General features: G+C 49.8%; 1 protein-coding gene across 1 annotated transcript; it reads left to right on the top strand.

Annotated features, from left to right (window-relative positions):
- The first annotated feature begins 4,727 nt into the window (after nucleotides 1-4,727).
- On the top strand, nucleotides 4,728-16,727 carry LOC118902687 (DNA dC->dU-editing enzyme APOBEC-3B-like). Its single transcript, XM_036867313.1, has 8 exons — nucleotides 4,728-4,878; nucleotides 6,200-6,356; nucleotides 8,262-8,541; nucleotides 8,768-8,882; nucleotides 14,244-14,400; nucleotides 15,121-15,388; nucleotides 15,670-15,785; nucleotides 16,498-16,727. Exons 1-8 carry the CDS (start codon nucleotides 4,799-4,801, stop codon nucleotides 16,585-16,587), a joined length of 1,263 nt encoding a protein of 420 aa, XP_036723208.1. The 5' UTR covers nucleotides 4,728-4,798; the 3' UTR covers nucleotides 16,588-16,727.
- Nucleotides 16,728-17,094: the final 367 nt, after the last annotated feature.

Below are 17,094 nucleotides of genomic sequence, written 5' to 3' on the forward strand. Positions count from 1 at the left end.
TCCACGGTGACAGCTCCCACAGCGTCAGCACTTCCGGGGTCCACAATAATCTTGATTTTAAAACTGAATACAAAGAACATGAGAAAGAAAAATTATAGCCATATTTATTTATAAACATAGATGCAAAACATCATAATTAAACAGTTAGCAAACAAGTATTCAAGCCAAGGAAGACTTAAAGAATACACGACTTGTAATTTTTATTTCCCTGCCTTAGACGAATTTTCTTGGGACTTCCCTGGTGGTCCAGTGGTTAAGACTCTGCGCTTCCACTGCAGGGGGCGTGGGTTTGATCCCTGGTTAGGGAACTAAGAAGCCCACGTGCCGCATGGCAGCAGCCAAAAAATAAAAAGGATTTTCTTTAAACTGGAAGGACACAGGATGCCCCTTATGACTGCGGCTGCTCAATGCCGTACTGTGGTCCAATCCAGTGTCCCAGGACCACAATTAGAAATAAGAGCTTCAGGGATTGGAAAAGAACAGAAACTACTAGAAATAGTAAGCAAGTTCTTAGCAAGGTTGGGTTAGATCCAAGTTCAATTTAGAAAAATTAATCGTGTTCCCAGATACTGGCAACAAACAAAAGTATAAAGGTAGATGAAGTCTACAATATCGCCAAAAAAGTTTACTAGAAATAAACCTGACAAAATGTGTAAGATCTTTATGAAAAAGTATAAGACTTATGGAAAACATCAAAGAAGACGTGTATAAACTGAGGTAAATACCATGTTAATGGATGGAAAGATTCAATGCCACAAAGATGTCTATCCTTCCCCAAATTGATCTGCACATTGATATTGGGATTTTTCATGGAACATGAAAAGTTTTGTCCATAAATTCATATGGATCTATAAGGGGTCAATACAATTTCAAAGAGTAAGAAGGCAAGATGGATCTCCATATCAGATATTAAGAGTACTAGAAAGAAATAAGGAGAACAATATGGTAGTAGCACAAGCTTAGACAGTGGAGCAGATGAGAGACAGCTTATACACACACACACACACACACACACACACACACACACACACACACTAAATAAGTTTGCAGAATTACACATAGGACAGGAGGACATGGATAGATATTCATTAAATTGTTCTTATATTGGCTTTCCATATACAAAATTAAAAATTAAATATCTATGTCATATCAAACAAGTACATGGAAAAATGGTTACATTTGAAAACATTAAAAATTAAAACATCTACACATGGCAAGACTTCATAAACTAAGAGCCTAATCACAGATTGGAAGAGAGTATTTGAGATGTATATAACTGACAAAGGATTACTACGCAGAATATCAAAAAATTCTTATAAAACAATAAGGAAAGACAAACTTCCTACTAGAAAAATATACAAAAGATGCAGCCAACAATTCTATAAAAGAAGAAAATGGAAGGGACAGAAAAATATGAAAAGACACTTGGGGGACTTCCCTGGTGGTCCAGTGGTTAAGACTCTGAGCTCCCAATGCAGGGGGCCCGGGTTTGACCCCTGGTCAGGGAACTAGATCCCACATGCATGCCACAACTAAGAGCCCGCATGCTGCAACTAAAAGATCCCGCATGCCGCAGTGAAGATCCCGCACGCGGCAGCGAAGATCCCATGTGCCGCAACTAAGACCCAGTGCAGCCAAATAAGTAAATAAATAAATATATTTTTAAAAAAAGAAAAGAAAGAAAAGACACTTGGTCTCACTAGAAATCAGGAAAGTATAAAATAAAACCTCAATGAGATAGCTTTTCACATTCCAGAAGGTTGGGAAATGAGAGGTCTCATAATACCAGTATTGGTGAAGATATGGGAAATGGTAACACTTTTTATTTCTCCTGGAGGTGTCTGTTCGCACAAGAGCTTTAGAAAGCAATTTGGCAGTGAGTGCCAAGTATGGCATTTTATTTCCACTAGGAGATCTAGATCCTGCTAAGGGCAACAACGGCCCAGCTAAAATTACCCACATTCCGGGCCTCCCGTGAGGTAGCAGTGAACACGACTTCTGGAAAGGTATATGTACCAGAGTTTCAGCACTGGGTGTAAGGCAGCACCTACGCTACTGAGAGCAGTGATAAATCATCATTGTCCAGGAGGCAACCAAAGGAATCCTGTTGGTCATGGCCTGCTGTGGGCTAAAGGTCTGTGTCACTTGTGCACAATGAACATTTGTGTGCAAATTTGTATGTTGAAGTCCTGTTACCGAGTCCAAACTTGTACTGCTCGCCACAGGACATGCCAATAAATTGAGAGATGAGGTGTTGGGGCAAAGAATAGTGACTTTATTTGGAAAGCCAGCAGACTGAGAAGATGGTGGACTAGTGTCCCAAAGAACCATCTTACCCAAGTTATTATTCAGGCTTTTTTAATACTAAAAGGGGAGGGGGTGTTCTTGCTCTCAAACATTTTTTAGAAATGGCGGTTATTGTTTCAGGTTCTAGACTTTAATTTATTATGTAAAACTCACCCAGGTTATCTACATCAAGTGATACGAATACAGGACTGGGTCTACGCAGTGAGGAAGAACTCAAACCCCATTTAGTATTTAGCTTTGAATTTACCTTAGAACCTGAAAAATCATTTCAAACAAGATAATGAAGCCATACCTCGAAGATCTTCCTCAAGAGTCTGGAAATCTATTTCTGTTTCTAATTTCTAAAAAATTATTTGTGATGATCCACTCAAACTGAGGCCAATTACTAGAATGTAAGCACCACATTGTACTCTGTTTGTGCCCTCGATGTGTCATGAATCAATGAATGAATAGTACCAAGTTTTTGTAAAGCACAGATGGTGTTTGTGGCAGCCATGAGAACGTGCATCTCAGATCTCCAAGCATAATCCTGACAGCCCGGACTGCTGCGTTATGAATCCACCACATTTCCTCCAGGCTGCTCCCAGCCACTGACTGAGGAGACGGGGAGTATGGCAGGCCTGTTGCTGTGAGACACGAAACTCCTCTGACAGGTAACTTTGGCTTGAGGTTTCCCCATTGACCTAGAGAAAACGCTCTAAACTGCATTGCACTCCAATATGCTTTCTATTGAAACTTCCTTTCTTCCCCACTCCTTTACCATCACCAGCTCTCCCCTTTGCTCTGGCTCCCTCCCCATTTTTCCCTTAGATGTGTTTCCCTCCAAATTCTCTTACACATCTAATCCCATCATTCTATCTGCTTATTGGAGGATCTTAATACTGTGGTTAAGGGTATGGGTTTCAAAGGATTCCCTAGACAGGACATTGAGAACAACAGAGAAACAAAAGAGAAACAATTAAGTAGGTGCTCAAAGATTTAGGATGTAAAGATACAGGATTAGGATCTACCTCAAGGATGTGAGTGATGACAACTTAAATCTGCTCCTGAAGTGATTGATAACATACATTATTATGTAAATATACACAATGGAATTCTTTTTTTTATTTTCAGGTTTTCACTTTTTATTGTACTTACATTTAAATTACCATTAAATACTAAGCATAAGTTAAATAAATAAATAAAAGGGGACGGGGTGTGGCTGGTCGTTGCAGGAATCCTTTGTTCTTGCAGCTGTCCAGGTAGGTCTGGTCACAATGTTCCCATAAACCTCCAATAAGATAATTGTTATTTTCTGTTCTGCAACTTTTTATCTCTATATGAATGGAAAAGTGTGCCTTTAAAGGTCAGAGGCTAGAGAATGGGCTATCACATATATTCCAGACTCTAGGCAACGTTCTTTTGTGTGTGTGTGTGTGTGTGTGTGTGTGTGTGTTTGAAGTAATATTTATTGATTGATTCCCCCTCCCTTTTTTTTTTGGCCACACCACAAGGCTTGCGGGAATCTCAGTTCCCGACCAGGTATTGAACCCGGGCCACAGCAATGAAAGTGCCGAACCCTAATCTTTAGACCGCCAGGGAACTCCCTGACTTCCCCTTTTTTTTTTGAGTCCCAATAAAACTTTATTTACAAAAAATCAGGTGGTTAGCCTGGGGCCATAGTTTGCCACCCCTGCTCTAAAGAGTGGGACCCAGAGCCTGAATCCATGGGAGATTCAAGGCAACATTCTTTTATAAAGGTGCAGAGCCAGGATGACTAAGCACAGGCAACAGAGCACAAGGGTTAGAGGTAAAGGAATAGATTCAATATGAAGTCAGGTTTGTTCTACTCTGCTACAGCCCTAACCCCCAGTGTGATGGAATTTGGAGGTGGGTCCTTTGGGTGATTGGGTTTAGATGAGGTCATGAGGATGGGACCCCCATGAGGGGATTAGTGTCCTTATAAAGAGAGCCTTCGTGCAAGCATGCCCTCTCTCTGCCACGCGAAGGCTGAGGGGACTCTTGCCGAGGACCAAGCACAGAAGTAGGAATTCAAAGCACATCTGTCCCCTGAGTTCTGGCTGTGCCAGGAGAAAATAAGGAGTCCTGATCCAAGGTCCATACTTTCTCATTGCCTCCATTCATTCAACAGGCAAGTGTAGAGCCAGGTGCAGATTTGGGCTGGGTGCAGGGGTGGGGTGGAGAGGGCTTTGTCCTGCTCTCTTCCACCAGGGTCCGTCCCATCCCCCTCTCTCTGGCATCTTTACTTTCTCTTTCCCTTTGCAATAACGTCGGGTCCTGCTGCACAGAGGGGTCCAGCTCCATCAGAGACCGACCTCTGCCAAGAGGGAGGGCCCAAGAGAAGGTGGGTCGGAGCCTAAGGAAGCAAACCACCCCAGGGCCCTCCCACCCCTGGTGCCAAAGCAGGAAGGAGGTGGAGCCTCGGCTGAGACGGCCTGGGAGGTCGCTCACAGATAAGGGGGTTTTCTACACGAGAGCCCTGGGAGAGGAAATGGAGCCCCAGCGCCCGAGACAAAGGGCAGGGCTGGGACTAGCCAGAAAAGGAGGCTGCAGCCAGAGGCCCCGGATCAGGTACTGCTGCTGCCCGCTCTGCCCACTGGGCCCATCTCCAGCCCTCTCTAGGGCTGTGCCTCTGTCCTTGGCCTCCTTCTCCCCGCAGTCCCTGCAGTCCCAGCCTTGCTCCTTTCCCTCTCTGGGCTCCTTCTCTGCAGGGCCCACTCCCATCTGGGGTCTTTGCCCTGTTCTGGGGGTGCCCCCACTATTGCTTCTGAACCGGCCCCTCCCAAACCTCCACCCAGCTCTGAGGGTCCTCGTGGCCCAGCTCTCAGTCTGAAAGTCTGTCGGGCTAGGCCGTCCCCTCCCTCCCTGTGCGGGCCTGCACCCTCTATTGGTCGGAAATATCTGTGCTCTGTTAACGCTTAGAATTTGGTGAAAGGATGATTGAAGCAGCTGGTGACTTTTTTTAAAGCATTCTGATCAGTTTCAGTTGACACCATTGTAAACACAGTGTGAGAATAGTTCTCTGAGGCAAGAAGATAAATCATCTCTTCCAAGGATATCTCAACTCTGAGCAGGAAAGTAAATGCACACCGTTCACAAACCTGGCCACACCCTAGGTGACCACGCTTCACGTTTATAACTGTACCACTAACAGCTGTAATGGAACTGGAGGAAAGATCAGGAGAAACGCTCCTATTTGAAAATTAAGTAGAAAAGAAAGCCACACCCAAGACTTCACACAGCTGCAAGGTCATATAATGGAAGAGCTGGAAATGGCCTGGCCTGGTCAGGGGACCCAGCTCTATCACTTACAGCTCTGTGACTTAGGCAGGTTACTTGTCCCCCTCTGCGTCCCCGCTTCCTCCTCTATAAAATGGGCATGGCTCCCGCAGCATTTGGAGAGTAGATGAGTTCAGATACACAAAGCACTTGTAACCATAGCCCAAGCCTGTGAATTTAGGTGTTAACCCGACATTAAAAAACAAAACAAACAAACATGTGCAAGTGAAAAGTCAGGAACGAATTGAACTGAAATGTTAAAGGCTCTTATTTTGGAGTGGAGAGGTTTTCGTTACTCTTTTTTTATTTTTCTAATGATTTGGGGGATGGGTGGGCAGGAAAACCGGAGTGGAGGTGGGGGGTGTGCTATTGGAAGTAGCAGAGCCAGGGCCCCTGTGGGAGACGTCACCCATCCCTGCTGTCCTAGCACCCTCTCCTCTCCCTCTCCCCCAGCCTTCCTGCCTGGAAAGGCGCAGGAAATTCTCAAGGCCCAGGCGGGTTGCTGGGAGGCACAGCGCCTAGGGCGTCCAGGGGGCTGCGCTCCGGAGAGACCAGCCGGGAGTAACTCCAGGGGGCGCTCTCTGCATTTTCCCTTTTCTCTCTTTTGCCCCAGAAACCCAGTGGAGTGGTTAGATCGCCAAACCTTCTCCTTCCACTTTCGCAACCTGAGCTTTGCCAATGGGCGGAACTGCTCCTACCTCTGCTACCAGGTGGAAAGACTGAAGCACTGCTCACCTGACCCCTCCGACTGGGGGGTCTTTCAAAACCGGGTATGGGCCCCAGGACACTCATCGCAGGCGGGAGCTAAGTGTCGACCCAGAAAAGAGGCGCAGCGCAAAGACACAAAAGCATTTATTTGGTGCCTTAGAATTGCAATGCGGGGAGCACAGATTCAGGTGCAGCCTGCGTTGTGTCCCGCCAAGGAGAAAAAAGCCGGGGCGGGGGCGGGTATTGGCAAATTGCGGAAGGTTTAAGATGCTTGCACAAGTTGTTTTCCCAATATCATGATTGGGAGATATAATTACAATTGCAATTCATTGGTTTTCAGAGTATATTATGTCAGATACTAGGAAAATCCCTTTTGCAGTGTGTCCAGTTTTTAATCAAGAATGCAGATATTGGGACTCCCCTGGCAGTCCAGTGGTTAAGGCTGGGTGCTCCCAATGCAGGAGGCGCTGGGAACTAAGATCCTGCATGTCACCCGCACCCGGCCCCTCCCCCCCCCAAAAAAGAATGCGGATATAGCAGTGACAGGCTCTGTCCTATGCCTTTGCCCAGTGTAATAGTTCAAATCTGGTGCCTGTTTCAAAAATGGGATGAAATTTTAGCCCCCAAATGGTGTCCCTCATGTCAGAGGTGTTACACAGGTTCACATAAGCCAGTAGAGGATGTGGAAAAAATGGTAATAAGTCCAACGCCATTTGGGGGTTCTCAGTGGCGGATGTATCTTCCCACACATTTTCTTAAGTCCTGGAACCGGATACGTGATGGCGGTTGACTTATCCCACCAAGCCTTGTTTAGCGAGTCTGCTGGTGGTGGGTCTCTGAGTTTGTCATCGGGCTTGGCAAAATGTCCCCCCACCCGCCTGCCCTCCTCCACCCAGAGGCAGCCTTTTCAGAACCTGTGTGCGGAAGGGGCGGGGCGGGGGTGTGCACTGAAGCAGTATTATCCCACCCAAACCTAATCTGAGTCACAGGTGTCATCTCACTCTTTCTACTACCCAGTGTTCAAAAAGTTAAGAGAAACTGACGAAATTAATATTGACCCTGTGTTAGACAACACAGTCATTCCCTAGATATGGGGGTGGGGAGGTTGGCTCCAGGAGCCCCACGAACACCAAAATCTGAAGATGCTAAATCCCTTATGTAAGATGGCATAGCATTTGCATATAACCTACCCACATCCTCCCATAGACTTTAGATCATCTCTAGCTTACTTATAATACCTGATACAATGTAAATGCTATGTAAAGAGTTGTAAATACAATGTGGATGTTATGTAAGTAGTTGCCAGCCTGGCAAATTCAAGTTTTGCGTTTTGGAACTTTCTGGAATTTTTTTTTTTCCTGAATAATTTCAATAGGTGGTTGGTTGAATCTGCAGATGAGCAACTCTCAGATACAGAGAGGACTGACTGTATACCTAATCTATTATTTCAATTAGATGTATTTTCTAATATATAACTAATATAAAACTTCTTCATGAGATAGTTTACATTCTTTTTTCTTCATACGAAGTCACTGAAATGAACTGTGTAGTTTTACACTTGCCACACACCTCCCTTCAGACAACCCGCATCTCAAGTGCTCTGTAGACATCTGTGGCTGGTGGTTCTGCCGACGGACAGGGCAGCTCTGTGGGCCTCCCAGCAGACAGCACCTAGGGACCAAGCCTGGACCCCACAGGGCCTGGCCCAAAGCAGGCACTCAGGTTACTTGTAGAATGAATGAATGGGAGAATGGATGTTAGAATGAATGGGTGAGTCGATGAATGAGGGAAGTCGATGACTAAAGAAGAACAGAAGGGAGGGGAGAGATGGAAAGAAGGGATAACTCATGAACAACCTGCCTCTGGGATGCCCACCCCCCTTACCCCTCCTCCCCAGCTCCCTAGCCCGGCCTCACTGCCTGCTCTGCCGGCCAAGAACGCCCCCTTTCCGCCTCCATCTCTCCCAGGTCTATCCCGAGACTCCCTGCCACGCGGAACTCTGCTTCCTCTCTTGGTTTTGCGCCAAGAAGCTGTCCCCTTACGAGCAGTACCACATCACCTGGTTCTTATCCTGGAGCCCCTGCTTGTCATGTGCAGAGCAGGTGGCTGCGTTCCTGAAGGAGAACAGGAACGTGAGGCTGAGCATCTTTGCCGCCCGCCTCTACTACTTCTGGAAACCAGAGTGCCAGCACGGGCTGCGCCTGCTGCACCACCAGAGGGCCTGGGTGCGCCTCATGTCCCTCGGAGGTGAGAGCAGAGGGGGCTGGGGGCTGGAGGGCGGGGCGGTGGGAGGGATGGGGGCGGACCTAGAATACCCACCAGCGAGGGTGAGTGGGAGGAGAGCCTGGGAAACGAGGCAGGACTGAGGGCACATGGCAGGGAGGGGGCAGGAGGGGGCGGGACACAGGATGGTCAGCGGAGAAAAGGCCTCCCAGGGCCCGGACCTGATGGTTTTCTCTCCTCTTTATCTCAGAGTTTAAATACTGTTGGAAAAACTTTGTGTACAATCAGGGAATGCCCTTCAAGCCTTGGAAGAAACTGCGTAAAAATTATCAGTTCCTGGCGGCAAAGCTTCAGGAAATTCTCGGGTGAGGGCTTCCTTAGCCTCCCTCCCCTCACCTTCTCCTTATCTCCGAGTACCTTCCACCTCCCTTCTCAGCCTCCTCTCCTCCCTGGCCCCAGAGGGCCACTGCCCTTGGGCTGCCCCTGCCCTCCCTCAGCTCCTCTCTCCTTTCTTCCCCCAGCGTCTCCCCCTCCCCCTGTAAGATCTCCCTCTCCCCAAGCAAGGGAGCCCCTCCTCCTCCCATCTCACACATTGACCAAACTTTGTTATTGAACTGAACATAAATGGGCATGAATATGTATAAGTGTGAAAATGAGATTTGAAAAACATCCTTGAAGACAGACTTGACTTATCAGAGAACGAGGTTCCTTGATGGGAATGATGGTATTCGTTTGCTAGGATATCCGCAACAAAACGCCACAGACTGAGTGACTTAACAACAGGTATTTACTTTCTCACCGATATGGAGGCCTGAAGTCCAAGATCAAGGAGTCGGTAGGTTGGGCTTCTCCTGCACCCTCCCTCCTTGGCTGCAGACAGCTGCCCTCTCGCTCTGTCCTCAGATGGTCTTTCTTCTGTCCATGACCCTTGGGGAGCCCCTGGTGTCCCTCTGTGTGTCCCAATTTCCTCTTCTCATAAGGACATCGGTCAGATTGGACTAAGGGTCACCCTAAGAGCTTCCTCCTAACACAATCACCTCTTTAAAGGCCCTATCTCAAGTACAGTCACGTTCTGAGAAACTGGAGGTTGGGACTTCAGCATGTGGATTTGCGGGGACACGGTTCAGCCCATACGATGACCAAAGGCTTTTTCGAGCTGAGCAGGTGCAGTGAGAGCCGGATCCTCGTCCTGTGTGTCTCTCTCTGGCTTATGCCCCCTTGACCCCGACTCTTCTGCTTCCATTCCAGACCCTGGTGTCCCTAGAACCCCACTGCCACCCTGCCTTCGCTTTGTGATCATCACACCCTGTCTTCACTCTGCTCATCCCTCATCCCATTCCCAAATTGCCGCCAGAGATGAAGCTCTGGGGATGGTGATGGAGAATGAGCAAGGAAAAAAAAAAATGGTTAAGTTTACATTTAAATAAGTTTTTAGAAAAAAGTAGGATTGGGGACGTGAGGATTGAGATTATTGGAGCTTTTTCAAAAAGCAGACTAGAAAGTGGAAGGGCTGCCAAGAGTCAGGTCAGAGACCACAGCTCAGTTGCTTAGGGTAGATCAGGAAGCGAGCGTCTGGCCCTTTGTCCACAGAGCCAGCTGCCACGTGAATGGACCGGGGAGGAACTCCGTGGAGGTTCCAGAAAGGGTGGCCGGGATTGTGGCAGGGCAAAAAGGGAGTAAGAGCCTGACGAGGTGGGATTCTGGGCAGGCAGAGGCAGAGGAAGGAACAGCAAGTGGGAAGCTGTTGGTTTGGAATCTGTCCTTAAAGTCCTTGTGGAGAAGGTCTGGGGTCCCACTGATCTTGGCCGTCTGGGTGTGAATTGTCAGTGGCAGCAGACACCTGTCCCTTTACTCTCCCTTCCTGTTTGCACTGCTGCCTGGGGGTCTTGGGCAGAATCCAGGGGGGTCTCTGGTTGCTTCGGCTCTTCTGCCTTGATGCTCTCCCTGTCGGTGTTTCCTTCAAGGAGGGAGGCACAGAGGGACATGCATGTGGGTGACGTACCTCCTGATTGTCTCGGGCATTAAAACGGGCCACAGTGGCCAGCTTAAAATGTCCCGCTTCTGGCACACCTGCATTTTGGCCCATCTCAGGCGGCTCACAGGAATCTCCAAGCCGGGGCTGTAGGATTGCTGTCATTAGGGAAAGGCCAGCAAAGAGTTTCAGCCTTCTCGTCCATCCTTCCTGCCTCTCAGGCCAGCGGTGACTTAGCTCTCTGAGTTTGACCAACACTTCAGTGTGCAAATCTGATCACTCTTTGGACTTCCCTGGTGGTCCAGTGGTTAAGACTCCATGCCCCCAATGCAGGGGGCACAGGTTCAATCCCCGGTTGGGCAAGCTCCGCATGCCACGTGCTGTGGCCAAAAAAAAAAGAAAAAAAAAATCTGGTCACTCTTCCCAGAAGGACCCAGCTTGTTCTAGAATCTTTTGTTGGCTGTGGCCCTGGGCATTAGGACAGATGGGGGTGAAGGGGACACCATTCCTGTGGATCCTCTAACCTCCTGCCCAAGCTTGTGTTACCCCTGAGGCCGTACCAGGGCCTGTGGGGCAGAAGGGGGTGTGTGCAGGGTCGGGTAGCAATGGGATGACAAGCTGGGAAAAGTTAATTTGGGAATCACATTTGTGTGCAGTCTGGACTGGAGGTGGCTGTGACTACTCTAAGACCTCCTCCCTAGGTTTCAACTTTCCCCAGAGCTGTTTTCTCATCTGGAGGTCTTGGTGGCCACGTGACAAAGTAAGCAGACAGCTTACCCCTTCTCTTGTGCCCCCTCCCCAACTCCTTTTCATGGAACAATGAGGAAGCAAGGGGAGGGAACCAGGCCAGGCTTCCTGGACAGCTTTCCAGTTCTGCCATTTATTTGCTGTGTGACCTCAAGAGAGTGTCTTAACCTCTCTGTGCTGGGACCGCATCTAAAATGTCAGGATAATGCTCCTCCCCGCTTGATGCTACTGGGGAGCTGGGTAGCAGATGGTGCACAGGATCTGCTCAACACAGGGCTGGAGATGAAGATCTGGAGTGCTGACCCCCAGCCCTCATTTTCCGTCCTGCCCAGAGTCTTGTCAGGGTACTGAATAAAAGCTAAGTGCCAAGTAGGAGTAGGGTGGAGAGGGCTCCAGCCCGCCCCTCCCCCAATGGGAGCAGGCCTTTGTCCTGCTCTCTTCCGCCAGGGTCTGTCCCACCCCCCTCTCTCTGGCATCTTTACTTTCTCTTTCCCTTTGCAATAACGTCGGGTCCTGCTGCACAGAGGGGTCTGGCTTCATCAGAGACCGACCTCTGCCAAAGAGGGAGGGCCCAAGAGTAGGTGGGTCAGAGCCTGAGGAAGCAAACCACCCCAGGGCCCTCCCACCCCTGGTGCCAAAGCAGGAAGGAGGTGGAGCCTCGGCTGAGACGGCCTGGGAGGTCGCTTTCAGATAAGGGGCTGTCCTAAAGAAAGGGTCCTGGGAGAGGAAATCGAGGCAGAGTGCCTATGACAAAGGGCTGGGCTTGGACAAGCCTTCCTAGGCCAGGAGACTGCATCTGGACTCCTGGGATCAGGTAAGTCCAGAGCCCAGGAGGAAGAAAGAGGATGGGTCTGAGAGACAAAAACCACCCTAGGCCTCCCACCTCCGCTTACCCAGGCAGGAAGGGCATCTACCGCTCAGAGAGCTGTAGGGCAACACTCTCAGATAAGGGACTTTCCCAAGGCCAAGGGCAGCCTTGTGAGAGGGAGGTGGAGCCAGAGATCCCAGTGCCCAGGGCAAGCTGGGACGTGTGCCAAGGAGGCTGGAGCCCGGCTGCAGGGACCAGGTGGTGCTGCCTGGTCCTCCTCGCTGCCTCGGGCTCTGCGCCCAGCCCTGGGTTCTCTTCCTCTCTGGCTCCTTCTCTTGCCTCAGGCCTCCCAGCCCTGCCTCTGCCACAGCCTGTCTGTGTCCCTGGCCATATCCCATAGGCATGGCCACTGGGTCTTCCTAAAGCTCTCTGTGCACCCTCAGTCCTAGACTTTAGGTTCAAGGATGAGTGAAACAATGTTTGGAGTCAGCTATAAAAGCATTTTTAAAAATTTTATTATAAAGGCACAGTTTTGTAAAGAATATTCTCATTTCTGCTCTGTGGAGGGAAAACTGTCCAAGACAAGAAGATAACTCGTTTCCCATGAAGACACTACCAAGTATGAAAAATTCAACTGGTCTTTAAGTACTTCTTACAAGTTGTTTCTATCGTACCTACAGTTTTAGCTATTCAAGGGCAAGGGGCAACATTTGTGCTATGAAGATAAGTCCTCTTGTCTCAAATGTGAAATATCTCAGCCTTGAGTGTCTGGCTTTCCCCAGGACTGGGGAGTTTCCCAGAACATGGGAACTTAAGGGCTAAAATCAGGAAGATTCCGGGCAAACGGGGCAGTGGTTGTCTTAGGTATGATATGAATGGGGTTTCCCTTCTAATCCTTACCCTGACGGTGGCCAGTTGCCCTCATGGGGAGTGTGAACTCCAGGCGAGATCACTGGCCAGTCATCAAAGGCCACAGTCCAGAGATGGTCTCTTCAGCAATCGTTATCCAAATCCATCTAAAGTTTTACTAATTAACACAAGGGACGTCAGAGATAGGTTTCCACTGATGAAGTCTGTGGCTTTGTTAATTAGCATAACATATCAGAAATGGTTTTTCGTTGGTGGAACTGGTGAGTTGGCTGGAAATATGCCGAGACTTCTCTGGCCTTGCAGGAACAAAGTATTGTGCCCCGTGGTCTGGGCCGTGAGGGCACCCTTGGCTTGATTCCTGTGTCCAGATGCCAATTCTGAGGCTCTGAGGTCATCTGAGTCTGACTCGATGGTCAACCAAGTGACATTACCTTGGGTGGAGTGTCCAGAAGGGCAATGGGCTGGGCCATCAAGCCTCCCAAACTCGTTCAGACTGGCGTCTGCTTGGTCGTGGGTGGCCACGTGCAGTGCGGCTCCGGCCAGAGGGTGCCGTCATGCGCCTCTCGGGCCCGGCAGGAAGGCGCCTGGTTACATCCACCTACTGCTGTCTGCGCAGAGCCAACAGCATTTACTGAAAAGAACCTGGTGGTTCTGCATCCCCACATGGGCTGGGCCACTTTGCAGTATAATATTAAATGAAAGAAAAGCAAGATAGAAAATGGAATACTCTATAGAGTCCCATCATAATTAGGGGGAGAAAAAGCTATGTGAGCCCTTCAGCCAAAAGTCTCTGTCACAATACTCCCTTGGTGACAACAGTTGTTCCTGTTCACATGCCTCTGTGCTCTTTGTACAGACAAAATTGTGATACACACACCTCGGCCAAGAGCACAGAGTTAAAGGAAGCTCTTTAACTTCCATCCCCCTCCCCACTCCCCAAAGAGAAGGGTCCTGACATTAGGTACCCGGTTGAGGTGCTTGTGGGACCTTAACAGAGGGGTCTGGGACTCAGGACAAAGGTGTGAGAGACGAGGAAGGACATGCCGTGTCCAGTTCTCGGGGTGGGGGGCCCCCCACTCAGCCCAGGTGTCCTGCCTGCAATGGCCTCTAGCGTGGGCTGGAGGGGGTGGTGACGTGTGAGGGGGAGAGCTCGCCCTCTTCCCTCTCCCTCCCAGTCCTCCTGGCCAATAAAGAAGGAAGAGACTCTCCCTTACCTCTCCTTAGGGGCCTAGGTGAACCCAAGAAGCTGGGTTCAGAATGTGACAGAGCCTTGGGTGACACCAGAAAACACTCTCTGCAATCTTTGATTTTCTCCTTCCTGTTGCACAGAAACACAATGAATCTGCTAAAAAAAAAAGTATTCCAACAGCAGTTTGGCAACCAGCACCGGGTCCCACTGGCCCGCTACCGGAGGAAGACCTATTTGTGCTACCAGCTGAAGCAGCTCGATGGTTTCACGCTTGACAAAGGCTGCTTCCGAAACAAGGTGCCAAGTGGGTTCCCTGGGCACAGGGCAAGCAGGGGCAACCGCACCATGCAGGGAAGATCCTGAGGCTTAGCAGTCTGAGTGAGCCCTGCTTCCCTGGAGCTCTCCACATTCTTTCCCATCCCCGGGCCACCACACAAGCCCTTCCCTCCAGCAGAACGTTCCTCCCGCCCCTCTTTGAGAAGTTAATGTTGCCTCATCCTCCGGATCTCAGCTCAGTCACCACTTCGGGGAAGCCAAGCGCTCTTCCGAGGACTGAGCACCTAACCTCACCTGCAAGATCTCCATCACACTTCCGCCTTTCTGCCATCTTCCTACCTGTCCCGTCCCCGCTCCCTCCCTCCCTGACCTCCCTGGTACCCTCAGGTTCAAACATCTCCAGAAAACCTCCTGGACATGTCCAAAAGCCAGGTCACAGAGTATTCAGGACTGTGCCCTGGGGGTGTCTGTTCTACAACCCTTCTCCTCTGGGCACTGGGACCCTGATCTGATTCCGATCAAGTTACAGGTGCTTGGGGAGTGTGGAATTAATGGATGAGTGAGTGAGTGAAGGAATGAATAACTGAAGGAAAGGAGGAGGTTCTTCCTTGTGCTATAGGCAAGTTCACATACTGGGAAGTTCACAGGACAGAGGCCCTCATGCCGATCTTCACCCTCGGTGTGTGACCTCTGGCCTCTGCCTTCTAACCAACCCTTCCGTCTCTCTGAGACCCTCTCCAGAAACAGCGACATGCAGAAATTCGCTTTATTGACAAGATCACCTCGCTGAATCTCGACCCAAACCAGAGCTACAAAATCATCTGCTATGTCACGTGGAGCCCTTGCCCTACCTGTGCCAGGGAACTGGTTGATTTCATCAACGGTCAGGACCACCTGAGCCTGCAGATCTTTGCCTCCCGCCTGTACTTCCACTGGGTCAAGCTCTTTCAGAGGGGGCTGCAGCAGCTACAGGCAGCCCAGGTCTCAGTGGCTGTCATGACCCGCTCAGGTAGGAAGAGAGACAGAGCTGTCGGTGGACGGGAGGATCTGCAGTTCCAAGAACGAAAGCCACTGAGTGGGAGTGGCGGGGGAGAGGAGGCTGGACAAGGACGGCGGTCCAGCTGAGACCCCGGGTGTGAAACCACCCGAAGGGGAAATTCCAGGGACAGACTAATTCCAGGGAGAGGAAGAGAAGGAAGCGGAAAGGAAGGAGGGACCGTGGCCCTGCTGGTGCCAGCTTGCTGCTCCCCTGCCCTTGGAGCCTGACTCGGTTTCCCTCTCTCATCTCAGAGTTTGAAGACTGCTGGGAAGAATTTGTGGATAACCAGGGGATGCCCTTCGAGTCCTGGGATAAGCTGGAGCAATACAGTGAAAGCATAAGCCGTCGGCTCCGGAAGATCCTGCTGGTGAGAAGCTCTCCCCGCTGCAGGCCCCTGGCCTCTCCACCCTCCGCCGACCCCCTTCCCAGCTTCAGCCCCACTTCTGTCTGTCAATCCTCTCCTTGCTCTCTCCCCACTGCCTTCTCTTTTCTCATGACACCCGCCTTAGGTCCCCTCTTCCAGGGGCTCCCAATTCCTTCCTTCTCTCTCTCTTCATAGACTTTTTTTTTTAGTAGATTTTATTTTATTTATTTATTTTTGGCTGCCATTGGGTCTTTGTTGCTGCATGTGGGCTTTCTCTAGTTGTGGCGAGCGGGGGCTACTCTTCGTTGTGGTGCACGGGCTTCTCATTGCGGTGGCTTCTCTTGTTGCGGAGCACGGGCTCTAGGCGTGCAGGCTTCAGTAGTTGTGGCACATGGGCTCAGTAGTTGTGGCTCGCGGCCTCTAGCGCAGGCTCAGTCGTTGTGGCGCACAGGCTTAGTTGCTCCGCGGCATGTGGGATCTTCCTGGACCAGGGCTCGAACCCGTGTCCCCTGCATTGGCAGGTGAATTCTTAACCACTGCGCCACCAGGGAAGCCCCTCTTCGTAGACTCTTCTTAGCTTTCTGTTTCTCTTAAGGCATCCCTGGCCTGCCTTGACCCAGTTCTTTTCTTGTCCCGGCATTTTCAGCCTCACCTCTGCTCCCCTTCCTCCCTCAGTTTCCTGCCAACCGAAGCTTTCTCCTTTCTCTCTCAACAGCCCTTGAATTGGAATAATTTAGAGGATTCCTTCAGAGACTTGAGACTTGGATCCCCATCCCCTTCGTCGTTAAGAAGTGACTCAAGATGACAGGTCCTGGGGCATCTCACTGCTTCATAAGCTGCTGACTCCTAGGAGCAAGTAGCAAGCTCCACGGTCACCCCTGACCCTCGCCCAAGTCCAGAGACCTTTCTTTCCTCTTTCATTCTTCTTTTTTCCTTTCTCTTCTAAGTGGGTAAATATTTTTATAATTGAAAAAATAAAGATAATTTGAAAGTCTGTAAAACTTGGGTTACTTTCTGAAAGGAGAATCAGGTTTTTCCTTCATAAAAAGATGAGTATAAAGAACTTAGATACTACAGCACTAAGGAAAAATTTACTTAAGAATTCCTAGTATAGGGACATCCCTGGTGGCGCAGTGGTTAAAAATCTGCCTGCCAATGCAGGGGACATGGGTTCGAGCCCTGGTCCGGGAAGACCCCACATGCTGCGGAGCAACTAAGCCTGTGTGTCACAATGACTGAGCCTGCGCTCTTGAGCCCGTGAGCCACAACTGCTGAGCCTGCGTGCCATAACTAATGAAGCCGCACACCTTGA

The sequence above is a fragment of the Balaenoptera musculus genome, chromosome 10 (assembly GCF_009873245.2).
Source record: "Balaenoptera musculus isolate JJ_BM4_2016_0621 chromosome 10, mBalMus1.pri.v3, whole genome shotgun sequence".
In the NCBI taxonomy this organism is placed as follows: domain Eukaryota; kingdom Metazoa; phylum Chordata; class Mammalia; order Artiodactyla; family Balaenopteridae; genus Balaenoptera; species Balaenoptera musculus.